Raw genomic sequence first — 27,622 nt, 5'->3', positions numbered from 1 at the left:
AGAAATCTAAAACCAGATTCAAGTCCCATGGCGCTGTAGGTGGAATGAATGGAGGCTTGCAGAAAAGTGTGTACAGACGGCAGTAGAGCCAATCGTCTTTGAAAGTAAATTGACAAAGCAGAGACCTGCACCTTTAGTGTAGATAAATGCAGTCCTCCATCTAACCCCGTCTGTAGAAATAACAAAAGACGGGATAACTTGAAAGATGATGTCGGAAACTTCCGATCTTCACACCAACCTATATAGGCACGCCAAATTCTGTAATAATGAGCTGCCGTAACTGGCTTCCTAGCACGTAACATGGTTGGTATAACCGATTCTGGAATGCCCTCTCTTCTTAAGAGGGCGGTCTCAACAGCCACCCCGTCAAACGCAGCCGCACTAAATCGGGGTAAAGGAACGGACCCTGTTCTAACAGGTCCGGACGTAGTGGGAGCGGCCAAGGATCGTCTGCGAGAAGACCGCAGAGATCCGAGAACCAAGCTCTCCGAGGCCAATGAGGCGCCACTAGTATGACTGTGGCGGACTCTCTTTTGATCCGTTTTAGCAACAGAGGGAGCAGCGGAAACAGTGGAAACAGGTACACGAGGCTGTAGGGCCACGCGATTGTGAGAGCATCCACCGCCACTGCCTTTGGATCTCGCGTTCTGGACACATACTGGCGCGTTTGGTGATTGTGGCGAGATGCCATCAGGTCCACTTGAGGGTAACCCCACCTCTGGACCAACAAGTGAAACACTTCTGGATTTAATGCCCATTCTCCTGGATGAAAATCCCGACGGCTGAGATAATCCGCCTCCCAGTTGTCCACTCCCGGGATGAACACTGCCGACAATATCACGTGGTGATGCTCGGCCCAATTGAGTATTCGAGCTACTTCCCGCATTGCCATGCGGCTTCTCGTTCCTCCTTGTTTGTTGATGTATGCGACCGCCGTCGCATTGTCTGACTGCACCTGGACAGTCTGAGACCGAAGCATGTGCACTGCTTGTCGTAGCGCATTGTAAATTGCCCGGAGTTCCAGGACATTTATAGACAGCAATCTTTAGTGATCCGCCCAGAGACCCTGGAGCTGACAATTTTGAACTACAGCTCCCCAACCTCTGAGACTCGCGTCCGTCGTTAGAATTATCCAATTCCAGGCGCCGAACCGTTTCCCTGCGGTTAGATTGTGTACTTTGAGCCACCAGAGTAGAGATACTCTGGCCCGTGGCGACAATCTCACCCTGTGGTGAATCTGCAGATGCGAGCCCGACCACTGTGCGAGCACATCCAGTTGAAAAGGACGTGAGTGAAATCTTCCGAACTGAAGCGCTTTGAAAGCCGCCACCATTGTGCCTAAGAGGCGAATGCACAAATGTACCGAGACTGTGCGTGGCTTGAGCACTAATTGTACCAGATGACGAATGATCTGTACTTTCAGTTCTGGTAGGTAAATTCTTTGATTTACCGTATCGAGAATCATACCTAGGAATTGCAGTCGTTGAGACGGAATCAGATGTGATTTCTTGAACTTGACAATCCAACCGTGCTGAACTAGTACATCGTACGTTAGCAACGCATGTTGGAGAAGCATCTGTTGAGACGGAGCTTTGATGAGCAGATCGTCCAAGTACGGAACTATTATCACTCCCAGGGATCTGAGATGAGCTATCATCACAGACATCACTTTGGTGAATACCCGAGGCGCTGACGAGAGGCCAAAGGGTAGAGCCTGAAACTGGTAATGGTTCTGCTGTATTGCAAAGCGCAAGAACCTCTGATGAGGTGGCCAAATCGGAATGTGTAAGTACGCATCCTTGAGATCCAGCGCAATCATGAATTCCTGTGGCTCTAAACCTGCAATTACTGACCGCAGAGATTCCATCTTGAATCTGTAGTAAGTGACGTACTGATTGAGGCCCTTCAAGTTCAATATTGGCCTGACCGAGCCATCCGGCTTTGGTACCACAAACAGACTGGAATAATAACCCTGACCTTGTTGGTGTACAGGGACTGGAACCAAAACTGCTGAATCCAGCAGAGACTGAATGGCAATTTGCAGAACCGCCCTCTTGTCGTCCGACACAGGCAGTCATGTCTTGAAAAACCGCAGTGGCGGGAGACAGTCGAACTCTATTTTGTAACCTTTTAACACTAAATTGCGGATCCACCCATCTGTGGACGTCTGGAACCACGCCAAATGGAACGTCTGAAGGCGTGCTCCCACAATTGGAGATCCAAGATGGGCTGGGAGTCCGCCATGCCACTGGCTTGTCGGTGACCTTAGCGTCTTGACGACTGGTGTTGGTTTGTTGGAAACCACGCCCTCGACCTCGTCTACCAGGCGTGGCTGGTCCTCTACCACGGCCTTGAAAGGGCTGAGGCCGAAAGGATTTGAATGCCGGGCCAGAGTATCTCCGTCTAGTTACCGTTGGAGGCAATGGTAAGAAAACAGACTTTCCTCCCGTGGCCTCAGAAATCCATTTGTCCAATTCAGGACCAAACAACTTCTCGCCCCCGTAAGGTAACGCCCCTATACCTCTTTTGGCCTCCGCTTGCCAAGAACGCAGCCAGAGTGCTCGTCGTGCTGTAACTAGCGACGATGAAAGGCGAGAAGTGAGCTGACAGACGTCAGTAGAAGCTGTACATAGATAATCAGCAGCTTCCCAGATTTGATCAGCGAGAAGTATAAGGTGATCGTCATGTAGGGCAGACTTGAGTTCTGTTATCCATACCATTAGCGCCTTAGTTACCCAAATGCCAACCAACCCAGGTCTAAGCAACACTCCTGCTGCTATATACATGGACTTTAGCATAGCTTCTATTTTACGGTCCGAAGGGTCTTTAAGCGTAGTAGCAGTTGGTACTGGTATGGTTAATTTCTTTGTAAGTTTAGACACAGACGAATCCACCAATGGCGGATTCTCCCATGTAGCTGTCACAGACTCTGGAAACGGGTAACTAGACTTAAATCTGCAAGGTATAGAAAACCGCTTATCCGGATTCTTTCGTGTTTCTAGTAACATCTTATTAAGAGATTCCGAAACAGGAAAACACATTGGAGTTCTCTGTCGTTTAGTAAAGACGACTTCATCATTTGTCAGAGGCTCCTCAGTTTCTGTAAACTTCAGAGACTGACGCACCGCTCTGAGGAGATTATCAATGCCTGGGCTGTCAAAATCGTCACTATCTGACTGCTGGTCTACTTCGCCCTCCTCACCTTCATCTTGCGCAATGAGGCCTGGCATAGAATCGTCAGAATGCAACAAAGCAGAAACTGGTAAAATCATAAGACAAATGAAATTTATCCCTACTACCCAAAATGGACTTGGACTTTTGGCAAGGCTGAGACCCCTCCGGTAGTTCTAGCGGTCTCACCCTAGACTCAGATCTTGCCGCTTCCCGCTCTTGTCGAGCGGCGGCTAATTCTGATTGCAATCCAGCCATGACATCTGCTAGCATAGCCCATGGAGATGAAACCGGCTTGGAAACCGGAGCCGAAATTGTATTCGTAGCTGAATCCACAAAACATACTGTACATGTGGTAGATCCATCCGGTAACACACTCTTACAAACATGGCAGGGAAACTGCTTTTTCTGAAGTGCTAAGTGGTGTGCCGCAAGGCTCAGTATTAGGACCGCTATTGTTCAATATTTTCATTAACGACCTAACAGAAGGTCTACAGAGCATGGTGTCAATTTTTGCAGATGATACCAAATTGTGTAAGGCTATAAATACAGAGGAGGATGCCGAGTCTCTTTAGAACGACTTAGTTAAATTAGAAGCATGGGCAGCCAAATGGAGAATGCGCTTCAACACAGACAAGTGTAAGGTAATGCACTGTGGTAACAAGAACATAAATTACACCTACCTACTAAATGGGGTAAAACTAGGGGATTCTGTACTGGAAAAGGACTTAGGTGTCCTCATAGATAGCAAGCTAAGCAGTAGTACCCAAAGTAGGACTGCAGCAAAGAAGGCTAATAAGATATTAGCATGCATAAAACGGGGTATTGATGCTAGGGACGAGAGTATTATACTCCCGTTATATAAATCACTAGTGAGGCCACACCTTGAATACTGTGTACAATTCTGGGCACCGTACTACAAAAAGGATATCCTGGAGCTTGAAAAGGTACAGAGGAGGGCGACCAAACTAATTAAGGGCATGAAGACGATGGAATACAAGGAAAGGCTTGAAAGACTAGGCATGTTTACATTGGAAAAGCGGAGACTAAGAGGGGATATGATCAACATCTACAAATATATAAGGGGACAATACACAGAGCTTGCGCGGGACCTGTTTTTGGTTAGATCAACACAGAGGACTCGTGGACACTCGCTCAGGTTAGAGGAGAGGAGATTCCGCACAATACGGCGTAAAGGCTTTTTCACGGTAAGGACAATACATGTTTGGAATTCCCTGCCCGAGGGAGTTGTAATGGCGGAATCTGTCAACACCTTTAAGAATGGGTTAGATAAATTCCTAATGGATAAGGATATCCAGGGGTATGGTGCATAGTCATGCATTATAGTTACTATAAATAGGGATAAAATGTAACGGCTGACAGCAGCATCAGTCAGAAATTTTAGTCAAATCATCATGCAAAGGAGACCACAAATAGGTTGAACTCGATGGACAATTGTCTTTTTTCAACCTCAGATACTATGTTACTATGTTTTTGCTGGTGCCTTACTCATTATGCAGACAGACAATACAATACATAAAGACAGACAACTTGCACGACTCAGTAAAATAGTACTAAGGTGTCTCTATATATATATATCTGGCCAAGTGCAGTGCACACCAGTACTATATGAAATCTGATCCCAAATTCCCACTAACACCCCTGCGCCTTCCGGTGGAGTAGACATGTAGTACAGGAACGTTCTGGAATCACAACAGGAAGAAACACGAAGCATGGTTAAAATGGCCCCCATGCCATGCTTTCAGTCCTGATCACAGTGCAGGGTATATCTTATAACCTTTAACTAGTGCAGCATAGGAACCCGTTAATATAGGCTTAACAGCCTATGTCATTATTGTAACCCCCGCAGTGTCAATGATATCCATGCCGCCTTACTGTCCCCCCATTCTTCTCACCCCCCCCCCCCCCCCTGTGGCTCGGGTACCGCTGTCTGAGCGGGAGTTACCGGGGGCGGGTATCCGGCAGACCGAGATCGGGTGCAGGGAGCCGGGGAGCGATGTAGTGGAGAGCGGTCCTGCAGCGCCGGCCGGCGGGTCTTAGCGGCGGAGGAGCGGTTGCCGGGGTGGCCTGTTAGGAGAAGCGGGTGTGGGCGCAGCGGCGGCCGGCTCTGTGAACATTGTCCCCACACAGCGGGGCGGCAGCATGCGCTGACCGCCCCATCCCCCCAGCGTACCTGACTCCAGTAGCGATGGCTGTGACGGGGCTGCTATCTGTAAGCTCCGTCCAACTCTTGCAGCAGTCAGTGGGCTGCGTGTGGCTGTGAGGGTGCTCTTTATGAGGACCGACACGCCATGCGCTGCCTCCGTGCAGCGGCACTATCCCGGACCCACGTTTTTACAGAAACTGGGAAGGGATGTGCTGTATAAAGTAAAAATGAAAAGAAAAATCAAAAAGAAAAATATTCAAAAGAAGTGTGGTTTAAGCTCCACACAAGCCTTGTTGCTACTATGAGCACAGAAAAAACACTGAGGTACTCTGGGATACGGAGGGGAGGAGAGTTCTAAATTTGAATATTCAGTGCCTTGTTCCTGCGGAAGCCGTCCATATCCCAAGAGTACTCCAGTGACCCCTAGTGGATGAAAAAGAAATATACATAATATACACATACCACACACATTCATACATGCACAAACACACATGCATGCATACACAAATACACATACATCCCTGTAAACACATACATACACACACACTTCCTATACAGTATGGGTGGTATACATATCACCAGGGGCAGGGAGCAGTGGGAGGCAGGAGCAGAGTAGCGGTTCTGTGAGGAGGGAGAGAGCTGCTGCGGCTGAACATGTGCAGCTAGCAGCTCTCCCCGGACTCTATCTATACAGAGAGCTACGTAGCTCTCTGCTGCTGCAGTAGCTCCGTGGTTGCGTTCGCAATTGCGATCACGGCTTTTGCGGAGACGGAGACACTGCTTTTTCAGTCTAACAAATAAACATTTGGCTCATCAGGGGGGGTTTCCAGGTACTCATAACCCCCCCTGCTACTGGTCCTTGCACCATGTTTAGTACTTGGTCTGTCCCATTGTATATGTACAAGGTGTACATTTTAGGACAGACAGCAATGATTTATGGATGTCATTAATATGGTAATTAGATTTAATATATACAATTTGTTGGCACATTATGACCATACATTATTATGTACGAAACATTATTGCTGGCTTACATTTATATTGTGCAGAAATCTACTCTCTGTAAGAAGCAACAGGAAGGTTTTAATGCAGGAGAGTAAGCATCAGACTATTACAAGATCATTGTCTCACCTTGGAGGAAATTATATTTTTAACCTCTTCGTCTGCACCCTGCATGCCAGTGAGATCTGGATTACTGGAGCTCATTGTCCTTGATTGTACCAGTTTGGTACCGACAGCAGCAGCAGAGGTGCGGCCCACAGTATTGTAACGCACGTCTGGCAAATTTCCACCTATAAGTAAAAATGCATTAACTAAAGTTTTAGTGGAGTGAGAGGATCCCCCAATCTTCCCTACAGAAATAAAAAAAAAAAAAAAAAAAATGGCATGCATGTGGCTTCCAGCTGAGACTAGTTCTAGAAAGAATTTCCATTTTATTGGCACTTGAAGCAATTGTTCTCATGATTACATGCTTCAATACATGGCAGTTTTTTCTGTCTAGCAGAGTTTCTGTAAATTGTTAGGATTTAGGATATATATTTTTTAAATATCACTTCGTAGTTGTAAGTTCTCTTATCGCTACTCTATTAACTCTATGTAATAATAAAGTAACAATGGACCATTCAATTCTAGTTAACTTACACTTGGTGCATATAGCTTATGTGATTTGTTATCTGTTCATGTTCCATAATTGCTAATACCACCTTGTGCTATGTAAACACAGCTGCCAGCAGTCTGCTGGGATAACTGTCTGCAGCGGAATACTGCTTAGAAAATTGTGATATAATTACATATCAGGAAGCCAATATTTGGATATAAATGAGCAACTAGTGTCACTTAGGTACACTGACAACATGGACCGGAGTAACCGAGATGGGCATGGAAGGACACAGCGCTTATGGTACAAAAATATACCATGAAAAATTAGAGTTAGACGAGTGGTCCTCAAAAACCAGTTAAACAAATAAGGCTTTAGGGCAGGCCTGGCCAACCTGTGGCTCTCCAGCTGTTGTAAAACTACAATTCCCAGCATGCTTTGCCACAGTTTTGCTATTAGGGAATGCTAAAACTGTGGTAGAGCAAGCTGGGATGTGTAGTTTCACAACAGCTGGAGAGCCACAGGTTGGCCAGGCCTGCTTTAGGGGTAAGGACCACAAAGACTGCACTTTTTACTTAAAACAGCCTGTACAGTGTTCTAGGCTTGAAAAAAGTGGGAGCCTTTTAGAGTGCACAAATGGCTGAGAAGTTTAGGACAGAGGGTTTCTGGAGGACAAAAGCAGAAGCCAAAAGAGATGTCAGTAGCGATGAGCTGCACCACAATGGGGAAGATGCAGCTTTGCTGGGGGAAAGACTGATAGACAGCTAGAGACTTAAAATTAGTAGCTGGAGGCACAGAAAAGATTTAAGTTGAGTGTTGAGAGAAATGGGAATGGAGTGAGGGAAGGAGTGTATATTTAAAAGTGGCAGGAAAAATAGCGAATGTACGGTAACAAATGAAGGAGTTATCCAAATTACAATAGGTAAACTAGAATTAATGATGTTGGAATGCAAATATGATATTATGGGTATAAGACTTGTCTGGATGAACACCATGTCTGGACAGCAATATGGAGAGGTTAAATATACAGGTAATGCCAAAATCCAAATATGCTTATTATTTTTCCTAGAGAAACTGTATAGATAGAGAGGAGCAGAGGGTCTAGGACAAAGCATTGTCGTACTCCAACTGATCAAGAAAAGTAATGTTACAGAGGTGCTTTGACACAAGGAGGTCGATTAAATTCTCCGACAGTTGAATAGAGCCGGGAATTAGCTCCTGGTGCTATTCAATACAGCATCAAGTGATGCTCAATTGTCGAGAGGAAATCCGACAAAAGTCCTGCTACGCGGCTGGCGCGAGGCTGATTCTGTCGGGAATCAGCATCGCGCCAGGGAGTTAAGTCGGAGAATACCCGTTTTCCCGACAAATCAACCTGTTAAGTCCGGGAGAACGGGCATTCGCCGACTTAACATGAGCTGAATTGAATAGCGACGGGAGCTAAGTCTCAGCGCTATTCAGCTGTCGGAGAATTGAATCGACCCGAAGGATAGAAGTGTCCTGAAGAAAGATGGAATGCAGCATATTTATGCCAAGTGAGTTATCATCAGTGTTAAATGCAACAGTAATGTCTAGGAGAATTAAAAGGAGAGTAATGGCCTTTACATTTATAAGTGATAAAATAAATGATCACTTTAGTCAGTGCGGTCTCTGTGGAGTGGAAACAAAAGTCAGATGGAAGAGAATCCAATAGGTGGTGTAATGAAAGGGAGTATATGAGACTAAAATAGCCTCCTAAGTAGCTTGGAGGGTCAAGAGAGATGGGATGGTTATAACTGTTTACAAGAAAAGACATTAGGCTAATTCAGAGTTGAACACTAGTCCAGTGGTTTCCAAACTTTTTTGAATCACGTCGCCTTAGAGTATCTGCATTTTTTTCATGGCAGCCCTAGGATAAAAGTTTTATTGATACATATTTAAAATAAGATTTTAAACCTACCGGTAAATCTTTTTCTCCTAGTCCGTAGAGGATGCTGGGGACTCCGTAAGGACCATGGGGTATAGACGGGCTCCGCAGGAGACATGGGCACTCTAAAGACTTTAGAATGGGTGTGCACTGGCTCCTCCCTCTATGCCCCTCCTCCAGACCTCAGTTAGAGAAACGGTGCCCAGAGGAGACGGACAGTACGAGGAAAGGATTTTTGTTAATCTAAGGGCAAGATTCATACCAGCCCACACCATCCACACCGTATAACATGGAATATTCGCAACCAGTCAACAGTATGAACAAAACAGCATCAGCCAAAGACTGATCTTAACTGTAACATAACCCTTATGTAAGCAATAACTATATACAAGCCTTGCAGAAAAATGTCCGCACTGGGACTGGCGCCCAGCATCCTCTACGGACTAGGAGAAAAAGATTTACCGGTAGATTTCAAATCTTATTTTCTCTTACGTCCTAGAGGATGCTGGGGACTCCGTAAGGACCATGGGGATTATACCAAAGCTCCAGACTGGGCGGGAGAGAGTGGATGACTCTGCAGCACCGATTGAGCAAACATGAGGTCCTCATCAGCCAGGGTATCAAACTTGTAGAATTTTGCAAAAGTGTTTGAACCCGACCAAGTCGCCGCTCGGCAAAGCTGTAATGCCGAGACGCCTCGGGCAGCCGCCCACGAAGAGCCCACCTTCCTAGTGGAATGGGCCTTTACCGAATTTGGTAACGGCAATCCAGCAGTAGAATAAGCCTGCTGAATCGTGTTACCTTGTTTGCTGCATACAGGACAAACTGAGCCTCTGTTTTCCTAACCCGAGCCGTCCTGGCTACATACATTTTTAAGGCCCTGACTACATCAAGGGACTTGGAATCCTTCAAGTCACCCGTAGCCACAGGTACCACAATAGGTTGGTTCATATGAAACGATGAAACCACCTTAGGCAAAAATTGAGGACGAGTCCTCAACTCTGCTCTATCCATATGGAAAATCATATAGGGGCTTTTGTGAGATAAAGCCGCCAATTCGGACACCCGCCTCGCAGATGCCAAGGCCAACAACATGACCACTTTCCAAGTGAGAAATTTCAACTCAACTGTTTGAAGAGGTTCAAACCAGTGTGACTTAAGGAACTGTAACACCACGTTAAGGTCCCATGGTGCCACTGGGGGCACAAAAGGAGGCTGAATGTGCAGCACTCCCTTTACAAAAGTCTGGACTTCTGGGAGAGAAGCCAATTCCTTCTGAAAGAATATAGATAGGGCCGAAATCTTTACCTTAATGGAGCCTAACTTCAGGCCCATATCCACTCCTGTCTGTAAAAAGTGGAGAAAACGGCCCAGGTGGAAATCTTCCATAGGAGCATTCTTGGCTTCACACCAAGAAACATACTTCCTCCAGATACGGTAATAATGCTTCGCCGTCACCTCCTTCCTAGCCCTTATCAGAGTAAGGATGACTTTCTCCGGAATACCTTTTCCAGCTAGGATTCGGTGTTCAACCGCCATGCCATCAAACGTAACTGCGGTAAGTCTTGGAACACGCAGGGCCCCTGCTGTAACAGGTCCTCCCTGAGAGGAAGAGGCCATGGATCTTCTGTGAGCATCTCCTGAAGATTTGAATACCAGGCCCTTCGAGGCCAATCTGGAACAATGAGTATTGTCTGCACTCTTTTTCTTCTTATGATTCTCAATATTTTGGAGATGAGAGGAAGAGGAGGGAATACATAGACCGACTGAAACACCCATGGTGTCACCAGGGCATCTACTGCTACTGCCTGAGGGTCCCTTTACCTGGCACAATACCTCCGAAGCTTCTTGTTGAGGCGTGAAGCCATCATGTCTATTTGAGGAAGTCCCCAAAGACTTGTGATCTCTGCAAAAACTTCTTGATGAAGTCCCCACTCTCCTGGATGGAGATCGTGTCTGCTTAGGAAGTCTGCTTCCCAGTTGTCCACTCCCGGAATGAAGACTGCTGACAGAGCGCTTACGTGATTTTCCGCCCAGCGCAGAATCCGTGTGGCTTCCGTCATTGCCACTCTGCTCTTTGTCCCGCCTTGGCGGTTTACATGAGCCACGGCTGTGACGTTGTCTGATTGAATCAGAACCGGGAGTTCGCGAAGAAGATGCTCCGCTTGTCGTAGGCCGTTGTATATGGCCCTTAATTCCAGTATGTTGATGTGTAGACAAGCCTCCTGGCTTGACCATGTTCCCTGAAAATTTCTTCCTTGTGTGACTGCTCCCCATCCTCGGAGGCTCGCGTCCATGGTCACCAGAACCCAGTCTTGAATGCCGAACCTGTGACCCTCTAGAATATGAGCACTCTGCAGCCACCACAGGAGAGACACCCTGGCCCTGGGGGACAGGCTTATTTTCTGATGAATTTGAAGATGGGACCCGGACCACTTGTCCAGAAGGTCCCACTGAAATGTCCTCGCATGAAACCTGCCGAAGGGGATGGCCTCGTAGGTTGCCACCATTTTTCCCAGTACTCGAGTGCATTGATGGACTGACACTCTTTTCGGTTTTAACAGGTCTCTGACCATGTTCTGGAGTTCCTGGGCTTTTTCCATCGGGAGAAAAACCCTCTTTTGTTCCGTGTCCAGAATCATGCCTAAGAAAGATAGCCGAGTCGTTGGAACCAACTGTGACTTTGGTAGATTTAGAATCCAGCCATGTTGCTGCAGCAGTCTCAGGGAGAGCGACACGCTTTTCAGCAACTGATCTCTCGATTTCGCTTTTATCAGGAGATCGTCCAAGTACGGGATAATTGTGACTCCCTGCGCAGGAGCACCATCATTTCCGCCATCAGCTTGGTGAAAATCCTCGGGGCCGTGGAAAGCCCAAACAGCAACGTCTGAAACTGGTAATGACAGTCCTGTACAGCGAATCTCAGGTACGCCTGATTAGGGGGATATATGGGGACATGAAGGTATGCATCCTTTATGTCTAGTGACACCATAAAATCCCCCCCTTCCAGGCTGGAGATAACTGCCCGGAGCGATTCCATCTTGAATTTGAACTTTTTCAAGTACAGGTTTAGGGATTTTAAATTTAGAATGGGTCTGACCGAGCCATCCGGTCTCGGGACCACAAATAGGGTTGAATAGTATCCCTTCCCCTGTTGAACTAGGGGAACCTCGACCACCACTTGTTGTTGACACAGTTTTTGGATTGCCGCTAAAACTATCTCCCTTTCTGGGAAAGAAGCTGGTAAAGCCGATTTGAAAAAACGGCGAGGAGGCATGTCTTCGAATTCCAGCCTGTAGCCTTGGGATACAATTTCCATTGCCCAAGGATCCACGTCTGACTGAACCCAGACGTGGCTGAAGAGTCGAAGACGTGCCCCCACTGGCGTGGACTCCCTCAGAGGAGCCCCAGCGTCATGCGTTGGATTTAGTAGAAGCCGAGGAGGACTTCTGCTCCTGGGAACTAGCCGTAGCAGGCATTCTTTTCCCTCTACCCTTACCTCTGGCGAGGAAGGAAGAGCCCCGACCTCTTCTAGACTTCTGCGACCGAAAGGACTGCATCTGATATTGTGGTGTTTTCTTTTGCTGTGGGGGAACATAAGGCAAAAAAGTAGATTTACCCGCGGTAGCTGTGGAAATCAGGTCCGCGAGACCTTCCCCAAATAAAACCTCACCTTTGTAAGGCAAAACTTCCATATACCTCTTTGAGTCGGCATCGCCAGTCCATTGGCGGGTCCACAGGGCTCGCCTAGCAGAAATCGCCATGGCGTTGGCTCTCGAACCTAGCAGCCCAATGTCTCTCTGAGCGTCTCTCATATATAAGACTGCGTCTCTAATGTGAGCTAAGGTCAATAAAATGGTATCCCTATCTAGGGCATCAATGTCAGCTGACAAGGTATCTACCCAAGCTGCTACAGCGCTACAAACCCAAGCCAACGCTATTGCCGGTCTGAGCAAGGCACCCGTATGTGTATAAATTGATTTTAAGGTAGTCTCCTGTCTGCGATCAGCAGGATCCTTGAGGGCTGCCGTGTCCGGGGATGGTAGCGCCATCTTTTTGGACAAGCGCGTTAAAGCCTTGTCCACCTTGGGTGAGGATTCCCACCGTAACCTGTCCTGTGCCGGGAAAGGATACGCCATAAGAATTCTCTTGGGAATCTGCAGTTTCTTGTCTGGAGTTTCCCAAGCATTTTCAAATAACTCATTCAGCTCATGAGATGGGGGAAAAGTTATCTCAGGTTTCTTTTCCTTAAACATGCATACCCTCGTGTCAGGGACAGAGGGGTCATCTGTGATATGCAAAACATCTTTTATTGCAATAATCATATAATGAATACTTTTGGCCACCCTTGGGGCGTAACCTCGCATCATCGTAGTCGACACTGGAGTCAGAATCCGTGTCGGTATCAGTGTCTGCTACTTGGGACAGTGGACGTTTCTGAGACCCAGAAGGGCCCTGTGACACAGTCAAAGCCATGGATTGACTCCCTGTTTTATCCCTGGACTCTGCTTTGTCCAATCTCTTATGTACTAAAGACACATTTGCATTTAAAACATTCCACATATCCAACCAATCAGGTGTCGGCGTTGCCGACGGAGACACCACAATCATCTGCTCCACCTCCTCCCTAGATGAGCCTTCCGCTTCAGACATGCCGACACACACGTACCGACACCCCCACACACTCAGGGATATATCTATATGGAGACAGTCCCCCAATAAGGCCTTTTGGAGAGACAGAGAGAGAGTATGCCAGCACACACCCAGCTCCACCGGACACTGGAATAAAATCCCAGCTAGTACAGCGCTTTTATATAAATATATATACAATTACACTCACTGCGCCAATTTATGTGCCCCCCCTCTCTGTTTTGCCCTCTGTAACCGTGTTCAGCATGGGAGAGTCCAGGGATCCAGCTTCTCTGCGGTGTGCTGTGGAGAAAATGGCACTGGTTAGTGCTGGAGGATTAAGCCCCGCCCCCTCAGCGGCGGGCTTCGGTCCCGCTCAAATTATATATACTGGCGTTTTTTTTTTTAACATACTGCCTCCGCAGTATATAATTAATCTGCCAGTGTCCCTTGAGGTTAATATTGCTGCCCAGGGCGCCCCCCCTGCGCCCTGCACCCTTACAGTGCCCGCTGTGTGTGTATGTGTGGGAGCAATGGCGCGCAGCGTTACCGCTGCGCGTTACCTCAGTGAAGATCTGAAGTCTTCTGCCGCCTTTGAAGTCTTCTTTCTTCATAATACTCACCCGGCTACTATCTTCCGGCTCTGTGAGGAGGAGGGCGGCGCGGCTCCGGGACAAACGGCGAGGGTGAGACCTGCGTTCCGACCCTCTGGAGCTAATGGTGTCCAGTAGCCTAAGAAGCAGAGCTTATCATTTAAGTAGGTCTGCTTCTCTCCCCTCAGTCCCACGATGCAGGGAGCCTGTTGCCAGCAGTGCTCCCTGAAAATAAAAAAAACCTAACAAAAAGTCTTTTTCAGAGAAACTCAGTAAAGCTCCCCTGCAGTGCACCCAGTCTCCTCTGGGCACAGGATCTAACTGAGGTCTGGAGGAGGGGCATAGAGGAAGGAGCCAGTGCACACCCATTCTAAAGTCTTTAGAGTGCCCATGTCTCCTGCGGAGCCCGTCTATACCCCATGGTCCTTACGGAGTCCCCAGCTTCCTCTAGGACGTAAGAGAAAAAAACAATATTAAATGAAGTAAACTGTGCCAACCTGTTAACCCCGGTTCAGTAATGTGACAGTGTACAGTTGTGCTTCTGACTGTCCACATGTTTTATGATTGGCAGCCACTAACACTGGTTTTGCCTATCACTCTGACATAAATCATTTGGTTTGGTCCTAGACCACCAACCAGGGCACCCCTGCAAGAGCCTCGTGGTACACCAGGATGCCTAGGCACACAGTTTGGCAACCACTGCACTAGTCTGTTTTGCAGATGTTTTTGAACTACAATACTCTGGACACAACTGAGTCATTTGAAACTTAACTTAGTTACATCTCTACTTTTACTGAATGGCTTAATTAGGTGTTTCTAAAGACCCTCCACACGTAGGCTATTCACTGAGTGCATTTTGACAGAATTGCAGGCTATGAAGAGTTTTGCATATATGTAATTACACCTGTATTCACGTTTTCACCAAATATAGGGTTGGTACAAAAGCGCACTGATAATGTTGATGGCTGTTTAACCAAACATATGGATGAGGGCGATCCTACCACAGAGATGACTACAACTCAGCATGCAGGCGAATATATACTTAAAGTTCCATGTTGCGCTGAACTCTGCATTGGCCTTATTAGATGTAATGTATAGGAGAAGGGGGCTCACTCGGAGACTACTGATCAAAATATGGTAATATTTGACTTGAGCATCAACAAAATGTTTTGTTTCACAGCTATAAAAACTATAAGAGGCAATGTTTTATGAGTGACTTTGAAAAACGTTGGAGCTCGTAAACTTGGAAAGCATATACAGATGGAGCCTCCCTCATCTATGCTGACTGAGGCATTAGTCACGATCACGGATACGCAGCGTGCCTAGACGCAAGGAGGCTTGCCTAGTCGTAGGGAGGTGCACAGAGCGTTTGGCGTTACCTTTGAGTGTAATACTTGCATTCATCCACCAGATGTCGCTCTTTAAAATCACCATTGTGCATGCGGGTGGTAAAAAAATACAATACTGAACTACAGCGCAAGAACTACTTTACTGGAGTGTTTCATTATGCTACAGTATTTCAAATACACTGCGGCATTGAGGTCCTGTAGACAAACCAATAAATAAAAGTAGTACAGTATATACAGACACAAACAAATGCCATAAAGCTACAGTATAGTCCATTGACATTATGGCTATGTGAGCGTTCAAGTCCCGCAGACAAACCAACACATAAAATTAGTAGTATATACTGACGCAAACAAACGTGTTACAGGTATGGTCCATTGATGTTAGGGATATGTGAGCGTCAAAATCCCGTAGCCATTACGGCATAGTCAAAACCAATGGGAAGGGATCACTGCTTAAATTTATACATGAGCTTATGTATCTGTGGTGAAGTATGTGGCTTATGTATGAGGTGTTGTGTCCAAGTGGTGAAGTGTGCCGCTTCCCATGCTTAGAGTCCCGGGTTCGATTCCCAAAGTGCGAATGCATGTTAATTTTTTCCTGACACTTTATTAATTATTTTATCTATTGTAATATACGTTCACATTCAACAGAAATATGCACACAAGTTTTACATGAATCAGGGCAATGCATAAGGAGCGTCTCATTCCTCTATCTAAAATACATAGCGGCAATGAGGTTCCGTAGACAAACTAATAAATATAAATAGTGTATACAGAAGCAACTAACCTGTTCAAGCAATACTGTAGTTCCTTGACGTTAGATAATCTGTGCTGTACTGTATGAGCTTGTGCCCATGATGCCTCATGATACACAAGCTCAAGTGTAAATGTAAGCAGTGATCCTTCCCACTGGTTGTTGTTTATGCCGTAATGGCTACAGGACTTGGATGCTCTTACGGTACAATACAGTATATCCCTAACATCAATGGACCATAGTTTTAACACGTTCTATAACTGTAGATCTAACATGTTCATTTGCATCTGTATACATTATTTTTATTAATTGCTCATTCTACGGGAATTAGACACTCACAGAACCCTGACGTCAAAAGAACCTTTGTTTTACCATGTTCGTTTGCATCTGCATACAGTATTTTTATTGATTGATTTATTGGGGTTTTTTTGGGTGCCAATAGAGAATTAATTTTTTCTGCAGTGTCTACTTAGCCACCAACTCCCCAATCCCCCTGCCCCCTCCCCTGGGAGTCTACTCATTTCACAGACAGGGAGGGAGGTCAGGTTAGAATAAATTGACAACACAGTACTGTATGTAAATAAAGGGCTGATAAGAACTGCAGTCGGTTTGATAGACACAAGCTCATGGGTAAATGTTAGCAGTTATCCCTTCTTATACAGTACAGCACAGATTCTCTAACGTCAACAAACTACAGTATTGCTGGAAGACGTTAGTTGCGTCTATATACACTATTTATATTTATTGGTTTGTCTATGGGATCTCATTGCCACTGTGTATTTTAGATAGCGGAATGAGATGCTCCTGCAGCATTGCCCTGATCTGTGTAAAGCCTTTGCTCATATGTCTATTGAATGTGAAGGTATATTACAATAGATGAAAAGAAAAAATTAATAAAGTGCCAGGTAATAATAAACATGCATTCACACTATGGGAATCGAACTGGGGACTCTAATTATGGGAAGCGGCAGACTTCATTGCTTGCCCACGATGCATCATGATTGATACATAAACTTGTGTGTAAATGTAAGTAGTGATCCCTTCCCATTGGTTTGTTTATGCCATAACGGCTACAGGACTTGGACGCTCATACTGTACAATACAGTATATCTCGAACATCAATGGACCATAGTTTTAACATGTTCTATAGCTGTAGCTCTAACATGTTCCTTTGCATCTGTATACACTATTTTTATTATTTGCTCATTCTACGGGACCTCATTGCCACTGTGTATTTTAACTAGTGTATTGAGACGCTTCTTCAGCATTGTCCTGATGTTTGCAAAACCGATGCCATCGCTCGCTCCATAGCTGCGGGATCACATGAGCAGCAGCCATTTTGTGAACCCGCTCTGTGATCAAGTCTGGCCTGGTACAGTACTGTATGTGTACCGTATGGTGCATAGAGCTTGCTTATCCCCATAGCCGCTGTGTATTTTAGATAGCGGAATGAGACGTGCCTACAGTATTGCCCTGATTCATGTAGAACCTGTGTGCATATTTCTATTGAATGTGAAGGTATATTACAATAGATGCTTATTTTAAAAAAAAAAATAAAAGTGTCAGAAAAAAAAGGCATTCATACTTTGGGAATCGAACCCGGGTCTCTGAGCATGGGGAGTGATACACTTCCCCGCTCGGCCATGACGGCTCATGAGATATATATGGGAATTGGACGCTCACATACAGTACAGTATCTCTAATGTCAATGATCTACAGTATTGTTTTAACACATTAGTTGCGACTGCATACACTATTTTTATTTATTGATTTGTCAACGTCAATGAACTACAGTATTACTTTAACACATTAGTTGCGTCTGTATACACTATTTTTATATATTGATTTGTCTACGGGACTTGAACGCTCATATACAGCAACACGGCAATGGACCATTGTTTTAACACATTCATTTGCATCTGTATAAACTATTTTTTTTATTGACTCGCTCCGTCTGATCATTGGTCTGTGTGTACAGTATACAGTGACATTACAGTCATCACTGACCATTTGCCAGAGCTTGCAGATCAATCCGCCACTATTCACTCTACAGTACGGGATTAGTGGACAATAGCCACCCAGTGGTGGAGATGTGTATTGCATGCTGAGTATGTAGTCGTGCCTCAACGCGCCTGTCCGTGCATAAACTCAACAACCTAAGCTATCGCCTAGGTGCGACTAAACCTCCAATTAGGCGGAAAAACTGCAAAGATAAGGGAGGCTCCATCTGTATATACAGATGCAGATATACTGTTCGTCAACATTCTGGTGGCAGTAAGTGAACAAATAGAGCACATAAACTGTTACAGCTAACAAGGAATATAGAAAAATATTTAAATTACATATTTAAAAAAAATAAAAAGCAGCCTGCTTTTGCATGACTGTATGGAAGAAGAAGACACACTGGGTGGGGCCTTCTAGTACTCTGCTCAATCTGCCCAACCCGTAAATGACCATATATCCAGCTTCAAGATCATCAAGCCAAACACCCTACTCACCATCTGTCTGGTTTCATAAGCTCCCTCACTGACACATTTATAAAAAGACTAACCAACATAAATTGGAAGATCATATGAAAATGATACATAAAATATATATATATATATACACATTTTTCTAGTGTGATAAAATGCATAATTCAATTCTATAGGCAAGATGTGTCAAACCTGCCAAAGGTGGGGAAGTTGCCCATAGCAACCAATCATAATCTAGCTATCATTTTATAGAATGCACTTGATAAATGAATTATTATGTTACATAACTTCAAAAACTGTAAATAAGTATTACAGAACATAATTAAAAACCTAATGTAATAATAATGAAAAAAAATATTGGTATGACACTACTTTTAATGATTTATTATGTTACATAACGTCAATAACTCTAAATAAGAATTAGAGAACATAATGAAAAACCTAATGTAATAATAATAAAAAAAATATTGGTATGACACTACTTTTTTAAAACCTTACCACCAAACCGCAGTCATAATCACTATGCATATTCCCATATAGTGTGTACGTTTTTATCTAAAGTAGCTAGTCTTAAAGGAGCAACATCCTTTAGCGAACATTTTCTATATTTATATTACCTATATTATTATCTTTTTTTGTGCATCGTAGACTCAAAAGGTCTGTGTTGTAAATATATACTTTGTATTTACCCATCAGTTATATACACTTTGCAGCATAGCGTATCTGTCAGGTACCTGTTATTGCAGTGTCTACATCTTCAAGAAGTTATGAGTATGCAGTGAATATTCCCTGCCCCCACTTCAGCATCATATGCCTGAATCCTGGAATCTTAGGTAGAATATAATTACAAAGTGCACCATTTGGATGCATTATGCACAATTCAGCAGGACAACTGAATCAGAAAGGCGATAAAAGGTGTCTTTTTATTTCATTCAAAATGAGTCTATATACGTAAGTAAGAGATCTGATTTTGCTTCATCCTTGTGTTGTCACCTACTGTATGAGTCTATAGTGTGTACAGATGCTAAATGCATAGTGTTAAAGGAAAGAAGGAGCTCCTACATGTCATTAGTCTGAATTCCTTGGTTGCTACTACCACAATCTACAATATCTTTAACCTGTATCTTCAAATAAAACAGTAACATCTGGTTACAGAAATACTAGGGTCTTTAACAGAGCTAGAAGTGATCATCTTGCCTTGATAGCAATATGCAGATCTGCCATCATTACAGAGAATGGAGTGCTGAACAATACCTGCTATGTACATATCCTTCTGGACATCGGGGAGACGAAATACGTAATACACATAAGATGCCAGCAAGCAATTTCTTCCATGCTGATCCTTGCTGAGATCTTTACTGTTGTGAAGGCTATTCACTATGGAAACCACCGATTCAAAGGTAAATTGGGAAAAGGTAGCTGCAAAGAAAGTGATAATATATTTATTTGAAAACACGGAGAAGAGCTGCCATCTGCTGGACTGTGAGATGGCTGCTGGTGATACAGAGCGAAAACATACTGGAGTTCTTTATTGTTTTCATTTTAAATCCAGGAATATATCAGACATCAGGGCTACTGATTATGAGCCCTTTATTAATCATAAATTTTTAATTTGTTATTTTCAGATAATTAGTTTATGGAAATTATACAGTATGCTGGCATTGTTATACAGTAAGGTAATTTTCTGACCGTTATTTAGAGTTTCCCATGATTACAATAATAGGATTTTAATTACCTACCGGTAAATCCTTTTCTCGTAGTCCATAGGGGATACTGGGAATTCATTTAGTACAGTGGGATATAGAAGGGTCCACTTGGAGCCATGGGCACTATAGAAGTTTGATAACATGTGCTGGCTTCCTCCCTCTATGCCACTCCTACCAGACTCAGTCTAGGAAACTGTGCCCAAGGAGACGGACATACTTTGAGAGAAGGAAATAGGTAAGGAAAGTGGTGAGATTTCGAACCAGCACAACCAGAACAAGAGGAAAGCCATGCTAACCAAAATTGAAAACAGGGACAGCAACAGCTGAACCAAACAACAGTTAAACAAACAATCGTGCAGGAAGAACGAAGCACCGGGCGGGCGCCCAGTATCCCCTTACAGACTACGAGAAAATTTAGGTAAAATTTTATTTTCTCTTACGTCCTAGGGGATACTGGGAATCCATTTAGTACCATGGGGAAGTACCAAAGCTCCCAAACCGGGTGGTAGAGTGCTGAGGTTCCTGCAGAACAGATTGACCAAACTGAAGGTCCTCAGAGGCTAAGGTATCGAACTTGTAAAACTTGGCAAACGTGTTTGAACCCGACCGACCTAGTAGAGTGAGCCTGTACAGATTTTGGAACCGGCAAACCTGCCGCAAAATAAACATGCTGGATAGTGAACCTGATCCAGCGAGCAATTGACTGCTTTGAAGCAGCACACCCAATCTTGTTGGCATCATAAAGAACGAACAGCGAGTCCAATTTCCTGTGAGGAGCAGTTCGCTTTACGTATACCTTCAAAGACCTTACAACGTCCAAGGACTTTGGAGTAGCAGAGGAGTCAGTAACAACCGGAACCACAATTGGCTGGTTAAATGTGAAACGCTAACATCACCTTAGGAAGGAATTGCTGACAAGTCCTGAGTTCAGCTCTGTCTTCATGGAAAATCAAGTAGGGGCTCTTGTGAGACAATGCCCCCAGCTCCGATATGCGCCTTGCTGAAGTCAAGGCCAACAGTGTGACGGTCTTCCATGTAAGATACTTTACGTCTACCTCCTGTAACGGTTCAAACCAGTCCGATTGGAGGAATTTCAGAACCAAATTGAGATCCAACCTCCCTTTGTGCCCGTGGGAGGCACAAAGGGAGGTTGGATATTAAGAACACCCTTCAAGAACGTCTGGACCTCAGGGAGAGAAGCCAATTGTTTCTGAAAGAAAATAGACAAGGCCGAAATCTGAACTTTTATGGAGCCTAGGCATAGGCCCACATCAACCCCCGACTGCAGACAAAGCAGGAAACGTCCCAGATGAAATTCCACCGTAGAATATTGTCTTCTCTCACACCAAGAGACATATTTCTTCCAGATACGATGGTAATGTTTTGACATTACTCCTTTCCTGGCTTGGATCATAGTTGGGATGACCTTGTCAGGTATCCCTCTCCTGGCTAGAATCAGCCATTCAACTTCCATGCCGTCAAACGTAGCTGTGGTAAGTCTTGCTACACAAATGGATCCTGTTGCAGAAGATCCTCTGGAAGAGGCAGAGGCCACGGATCAGCATCTCGAGAAGATCCACATATCAGGCCCTTCGCGGCCAGTGCGGAGCAATCAGAATTGCTTGAACTCTCTCCCTTTTTATTCTTTTGAAAACTCTTGGGATCAGAGGAATTGGAGGAAACAAGTACACCAGCTGGTAGACCCACGGAGTTGTCAGGGCATTGACCGCTACAGCCTGTGGGTCCCTTGACCTGGAACAATACCGCTTGATCTTCTTGTTGAGTCAAGAGGCCATCATGTCAATTTGTTGAGAACCCCACTGACGTGTCAGCCACTGGACCACCTCTGGGTGGAGGCACCATTCCCCCGGGTGCAGGTCGTGTCTGCTGAGGAAATCTGCTTCCCAGTTGTCTACTCCCAGAATGAAGATCGCCGACAAAGCCACGGCGTATCTTTCTGACCAGAGGAGAATTCTTGACACCTCTGACATTACGGCTCTGCTTTTTGTTCCACCCTGTCGGTTTATGTACGTTACCGCCGTCACATTGTCCTACTGAACTTGAATGGCCTGATTCTGCAGAAGAGATGAGGCCTGTAGAAGAGCATTGTAGATAGCCCTGAGCTCCAGGATGTTTATTGGAAGGACGACTTCCTGACTTGACCATCTTCCCTGAAACTGCACCTCCTGGGTGACTGCACCCCAACCTCTGAGGCTTGTGTCTGTGGTTAAAAGAATCAAATTCTGAATCCCGAACCTTCGACCCTCCACTAGGTGAGAAGTTTGTAGCCACCACAGGAGGGAGATCCTGGCTTTCGCCGACAGACTAATCCTCTGGTGCATGTGAAGATGCGATCTGGACCATTTGTCCAACAGATCCAGCTGGAAGGGCCTCGCATGAAACCTTCCGTACTGAATTGCTTCAAAAGCCACCATTTTCCCCAGAAGGCGGATGCATAGATGTACTGAGATTCGGGCCAGCTTCAAGACAACCTGAACCATCGACTGGATTACCATTGCCTTTTCCAAGGGAAGGAACACTTTCTGAGACTCTGTGTCCAGTATCATTCCCTGGAAATGAAGCTTCTGCATTGGTTCTACGTGAGATTTTGGCAGGGTCAGAATCCACACATGATCCAGGAGTAATCTGGTTGTGAGACCAATGTTCTCCAACAACTGCTGCCTGGACGCAGTCTTTATCAGAAGATCATCCAGGTAAGGAATGACGTTCACTCCCTGTTTGCGGAGTAGCCTCATCATCTCTGCCATCACTTTGGTGAACACCCTCGGTGCCGTGGAGAGACCAAATGGCAGGGCCTGAAACTGGTACTGATAGCCCTGCAGTGCAAACCGTAGATAAGCCTGATGAGGTGGCCAGATCGGAATGTGAAGGTACGCATCCTTGATATCCAGGGATACTAGGAATTCCCCCTCTTCCAGACCTGAGATCACCGCTCTCAGAGACTCCATCTTGAACTTGAACACTCGTAAGTATGGGTTCAATGAATTGAGATTCAGAATCGGTCTTACCGAAACCGTCCCATTTCCGAAGTACAAACAAGCTGGAATAGTATCCCTTGTTTTGTAGATGATGTGGAACTGGAACAATGACCTGGGTCTGTAACAGTTTTTGAATGGCTTCTTGTAAGGTTAGTCTTGCTTCTTGTGAAACTGATTTGAAGAATCTGTGAGATGACAGATCCTGGAACTCCAGCCTGTTGCCCTGGGATATAAGGTCTACGACCCAGGGATCCTGGCAAGATCTTGTCCAGATGTGACTGAAGAATTTTAGCCGGGCTCCCACCTGCCTGTCTCCCAGGCATTGCGGTCCACCATCATGCGGAAGGTTTTGAGGAGGCATAGCCTGAGCTCTGTTCCTGTGAACCAGCAGCCGCTGGTTTGCGTGGTTTACCTCTAGCACCTTTGGCGGCGGTAGAAGAACCTCTGGTCTTGCCTCTAAATTTTACATTCTGAACGGACTATAAACTGTGACCTGGGCAGGCCTTCCTATCTGTTGGCGCTGCAGAAGGTAGATAGGTGGATTTACCCGCAGTAGCTCGTGAAATCCACTTGTCGAGTTCGTCGCCAAATAAGACCTCACCTGTGAAAGGCAGGCCTTCCAGACCTTTCAAGGAGTCCACGTCAGCAGTTCACTGACGTAGCCATAATCTCCTGCAAGCCGACACTGCCATAGCTGTGGTGCATGCATTAAGCAAACCTATCTTCTTAATGGCTTCAACCACAAAGTTTGCAGAGTCCTGTATGTATTGCAGGAGTAAACAATTTCCTCTTGAGGTAAGGTGTCTAACCCCTCATTTAGCAATGGTATGCTATAGTGGGTCTCTGCGCCACCCCTGCAGCTATATACAATGATTTGAGTGTAGTCTCAATCCTTAAGGGAGGCTGCACCAGGAACAGGTAATACTATTTATCGTGAGAGCCTGGACATTGACCTATCTACTATTGGTGGATTTTCCCATTTTTTCCTATCCTCAGGAGGAAAAGGAAAAGATGATAGTAACTGCCTAGGAATTTGAAATTTCTTATCTGGAATTACCCACGGTTCTTCAAACAGGGTATTTAGGGGGTCATTCCGACCCGTTCAGTCTCTGCACAGCTCAGGACTTACTCTTCCAGTGCGATGATCCGGCCCGCAGCTGACGTCAGGAACCCTCCCTTCAAAACGGCTGGACACGCCTGCGTTTCTTTGGACACTCCTAGGAAATGGTCAGTTGACACCCACAAATGGCCTCTTCCTGTCAATCTTCTTGCGATCGCTGGTGCGATCACTTTCTTCGGCCATCCCGTCGCTGTCCTGCACTCCCCGTCGCTGGGAGGACCTCGCGCCTGCACATTGCGGTGCATGCGCAGTTCATACCCGATCGCTGCTGAGCGTGTAGAAGCCATATCCTGATGCAGCCATAATGGCCGGCGACCCGCTAACCAGGACGCCGGCTTAGTATTCACCACTCTTCATTCTTCTGGCTCTGTTAGGGGTGGCAGCGTGCTGCGGGAATGTACGCTCGCCGTGGTGGGGCTTGCGAAAAGTTCCCTCAGGAGCTAATGTCCTGTCAGCGGGGAACGGGACCATTAACCCTTAGTGGGATTGGGCCGTTCCCCTCCCTAAGTCCCATGAGCAGGCAGGCTGGTGCCATCCACTCCTGCCTGAAAACATCAAACTTTAAAAATAAATGCAGAAAATACTTCAGGAGCTTCCAGAGATGTGACCGGTTCCGACGAGTCAGGAGATGGGGCACAGAGGGAGGAGCCAGCACACGTTATCAAGCTTCTATAGTGCCCTGGCTTCAAGTGGCCCCGTCTATACCCCACGGTACTAAATGTATTCCCAGTATCCCCTAGGACGTAAGAGAAAAGGACATACATATATTGGGTATTAAATAACTGTAAAGATCTATCATAGGTATCTAAAAAGCCTGAATAGTTTCCCCATATGTCCCACTTTCCATGTTCTGTCCCAGCTAACGCCCTTGGACTTTGATCAGATATTGGTTTGCTATATATTTCCCAAAAACATTCAGCACGGAGCACCCCAGTGTATACTGGGAGACACATAGGGAGAGATTCAAATGTTTGAAAAGTCAGTTGGGAGTCTGTTTTTTCCTATCTAATAGACAGAAAAATACAGACACCCAACCGACTTTTCAAACATTTGAATTCCACCCATAATATCAATGATTGTTTGCAGATCATACGTTCTTACCAGGTTGACCTCCAATCACCATGGGTTGTACAGTAAGGTGAAAAAGTTTGTCCAGGACAAGATGAAGGAACAGCACCAGTGGTTCCAGCCTAGAAGAACTTAGCTGAATAATACTAAGTTTTAGTTCATGTTCCAGTGAGCTTTCTGTAATTTTTTGGTCCAGGACTCGCATTGGAAAAGTCACTGGACCCTCTAGAGCATGGCAGAGAGTAAGAAACTTCCCCAGGTGATTGTCCTGAAAATATAAATGGAACATACTGTACATTAACAGCCATTTACAAACCAGATACAATTTGTGCCACAAATGCAACTGTGAAATCATGAAAGTATACTTGTGTACAATGCTCTTACTACCGTAGTATGAAAATATACAGGGGTAAGCATGCTGAAATAAGGAGTGACTATTTTGCACAAGTGGGCATCCACTATAAGGTACAGCTGCGGCAGCCAGCCTACTACATTATGCTTTAAGTATCAGCCAGTCTATGCCGAAAATCGGTCTATCTTCATGCGGAAACTCATGCCACCCACAGGTGTCATCATTAGTATTAGGACTAACATCCACCCAGGGGGGTATTGGGATGGAAAATCAGTCCGGAAAATTTATGAAAGCTGCCCTAATGAGGGAGGGGTCTGTTGTGGGGATAGGGTCTGTTGAGGAGGGCAGAATTCATCCTCAGAGGATCTGATAATAAGTTGGATGCAGTTGTGGCTTTCCTTGCGTCTTTTACTGCAGTTGCGCCTGTAACTTTATGCTAATGACGCTACAATGCAGTTCCCTAGTATACAGCCATGCATCCAAATATGCATTGACTGAGATGACCAATTTCAGTGTCTACATATGCTGCAATCATGCTTTGAATCTTTCACAAACCCCATGCTAGAGCAATTCAACATCTTTATATGCAACCACTATCAGCAACACGCCCACACTACCTTAAATCTGCATCTGAGTATTCACACAGGAATGCCCAACACATTTCTAATACTGTACCCCGGGCCCCCTTTGTCAGGGACCCCTGGCCAAAGCACACTGATATCACTAGATTTCCCTTTTAATGTGAAAGCCAGAATGAGAGCAGGACAGTATGCTGTGCAGGCAGAGACACAGGAATATCTCATGAGCTACCGACAGAGCTTTCTGACCAGTGGAGAGCTAGGAGGTTGGAGAGAGCTGTAAGTAACACAGGGATCCCAGAGTCCTGTGTAAACTTTTATGCAACTAAACCATTTGGGTCTAGATATAGAGACACATACAGAGAGTCCTCCGGAGTCCTGTCCCGGTGTGTAAGTAGTACAGAGGATGCTGCTATTATTGCATGTGACAAGAAAAATTATTTTATCTTTCTATGTGTATTTTAAGGTTGTTAAGTTGTCTTTGTTCCACTACAAGAACATTTTATAAAATAGTTGTCTTTCAATCATGGGTGGAGCTACTGTATAAACAGTACCCAGTCATTAAACTGTTAGTTTAAAACGAATATACACCATTGGTTTACATTTAATATACACAATCTATACCTCACACCATGACCCATTCCTGAGGGACAAAATGCTTTCTACCTGGACTTCCTTCTTAATTTATGATTGCAAACATCTGTGTTGAAACACCTTTCTTAGCAATTAAATAGTTCAACACAGGTGACTTCAATCATATATTAAGAGGAAAGTCCAGGTAGACAACATTTTGTCACTCCTGAAATGGGACATGTTGGGAGGTTTACACAATCTAATATACATCCCCCACCTTCCACTGGGGCTCCCCTGTCTTAAGTGCCCCGGGCACCCCCAAGGCTTAATCCGACCCTGCCACTGTACAAACAACATTCCGGTGCAACTCAGATGCAAGTACAGATAAAAAAACATTGCACAAGAAAAAAATAAAACACATTGGCCCCCAGAGGAAAAAACACACACATTGGCCCCCACAGAAAACAATAAAACAAATTTTTTCCTACAGGGGAAAAAATAAATAAATGAATAAAATAGCTTTTGGTATTACAATTTGTTTAAAATTTCCACTACTGTTTGAAAGACTAAGTGACACCAAGAGGTT

The 27,622-nt window shown here is 45.2% G+C and overlaps 1 protein-coding gene across 2 annotated transcripts in view; it reads right to left on the bottom strand.

The window, feature by feature from the left end:
• DOCK8 (dedicator of cytokinesis 8) overlaps nucleotides 1-27,622 on the bottom strand; it is a 458,638-nt gene that overhangs the window by 150,200 nt on the left and 280,816 nt on the right. For both annotated transcript variants that reach the window (XM_063913931.1, XM_063913933.1), the window contains exons 20-22: nucleotides 25,567-25,801; nucleotides 19,895-20,059; nucleotides 6,470-6,630 (exon numbers count right to left, since the gene is read on the bottom strand). In XM_063913931.1, the coding sequence (XP_063770001.1) occupies nucleotides 6,470-6,630; nucleotides 19,895-20,059; nucleotides 25,567-25,801 (561 nt within the window). The remainder of the gene's footprint in view (nucleotides 1-6,469; nucleotides 6,631-19,894; nucleotides 20,060-25,566; nucleotides 25,802-27,622) is intronic.

The sequence above is a fragment of the Pseudophryne corroboree genome, chromosome 1, assembly GCF_028390025.1.
Source record: "Pseudophryne corroboree isolate aPseCor3 chromosome 1, aPseCor3.hap2, whole genome shotgun sequence".
Taxonomy (NCBI): domain Eukaryota; kingdom Metazoa; phylum Chordata; class Amphibia; order Anura; family Myobatrachidae; genus Pseudophryne; species Pseudophryne corroboree.
This window is presented reverse-complemented; position numbering and strand designations above follow the sequence as displayed.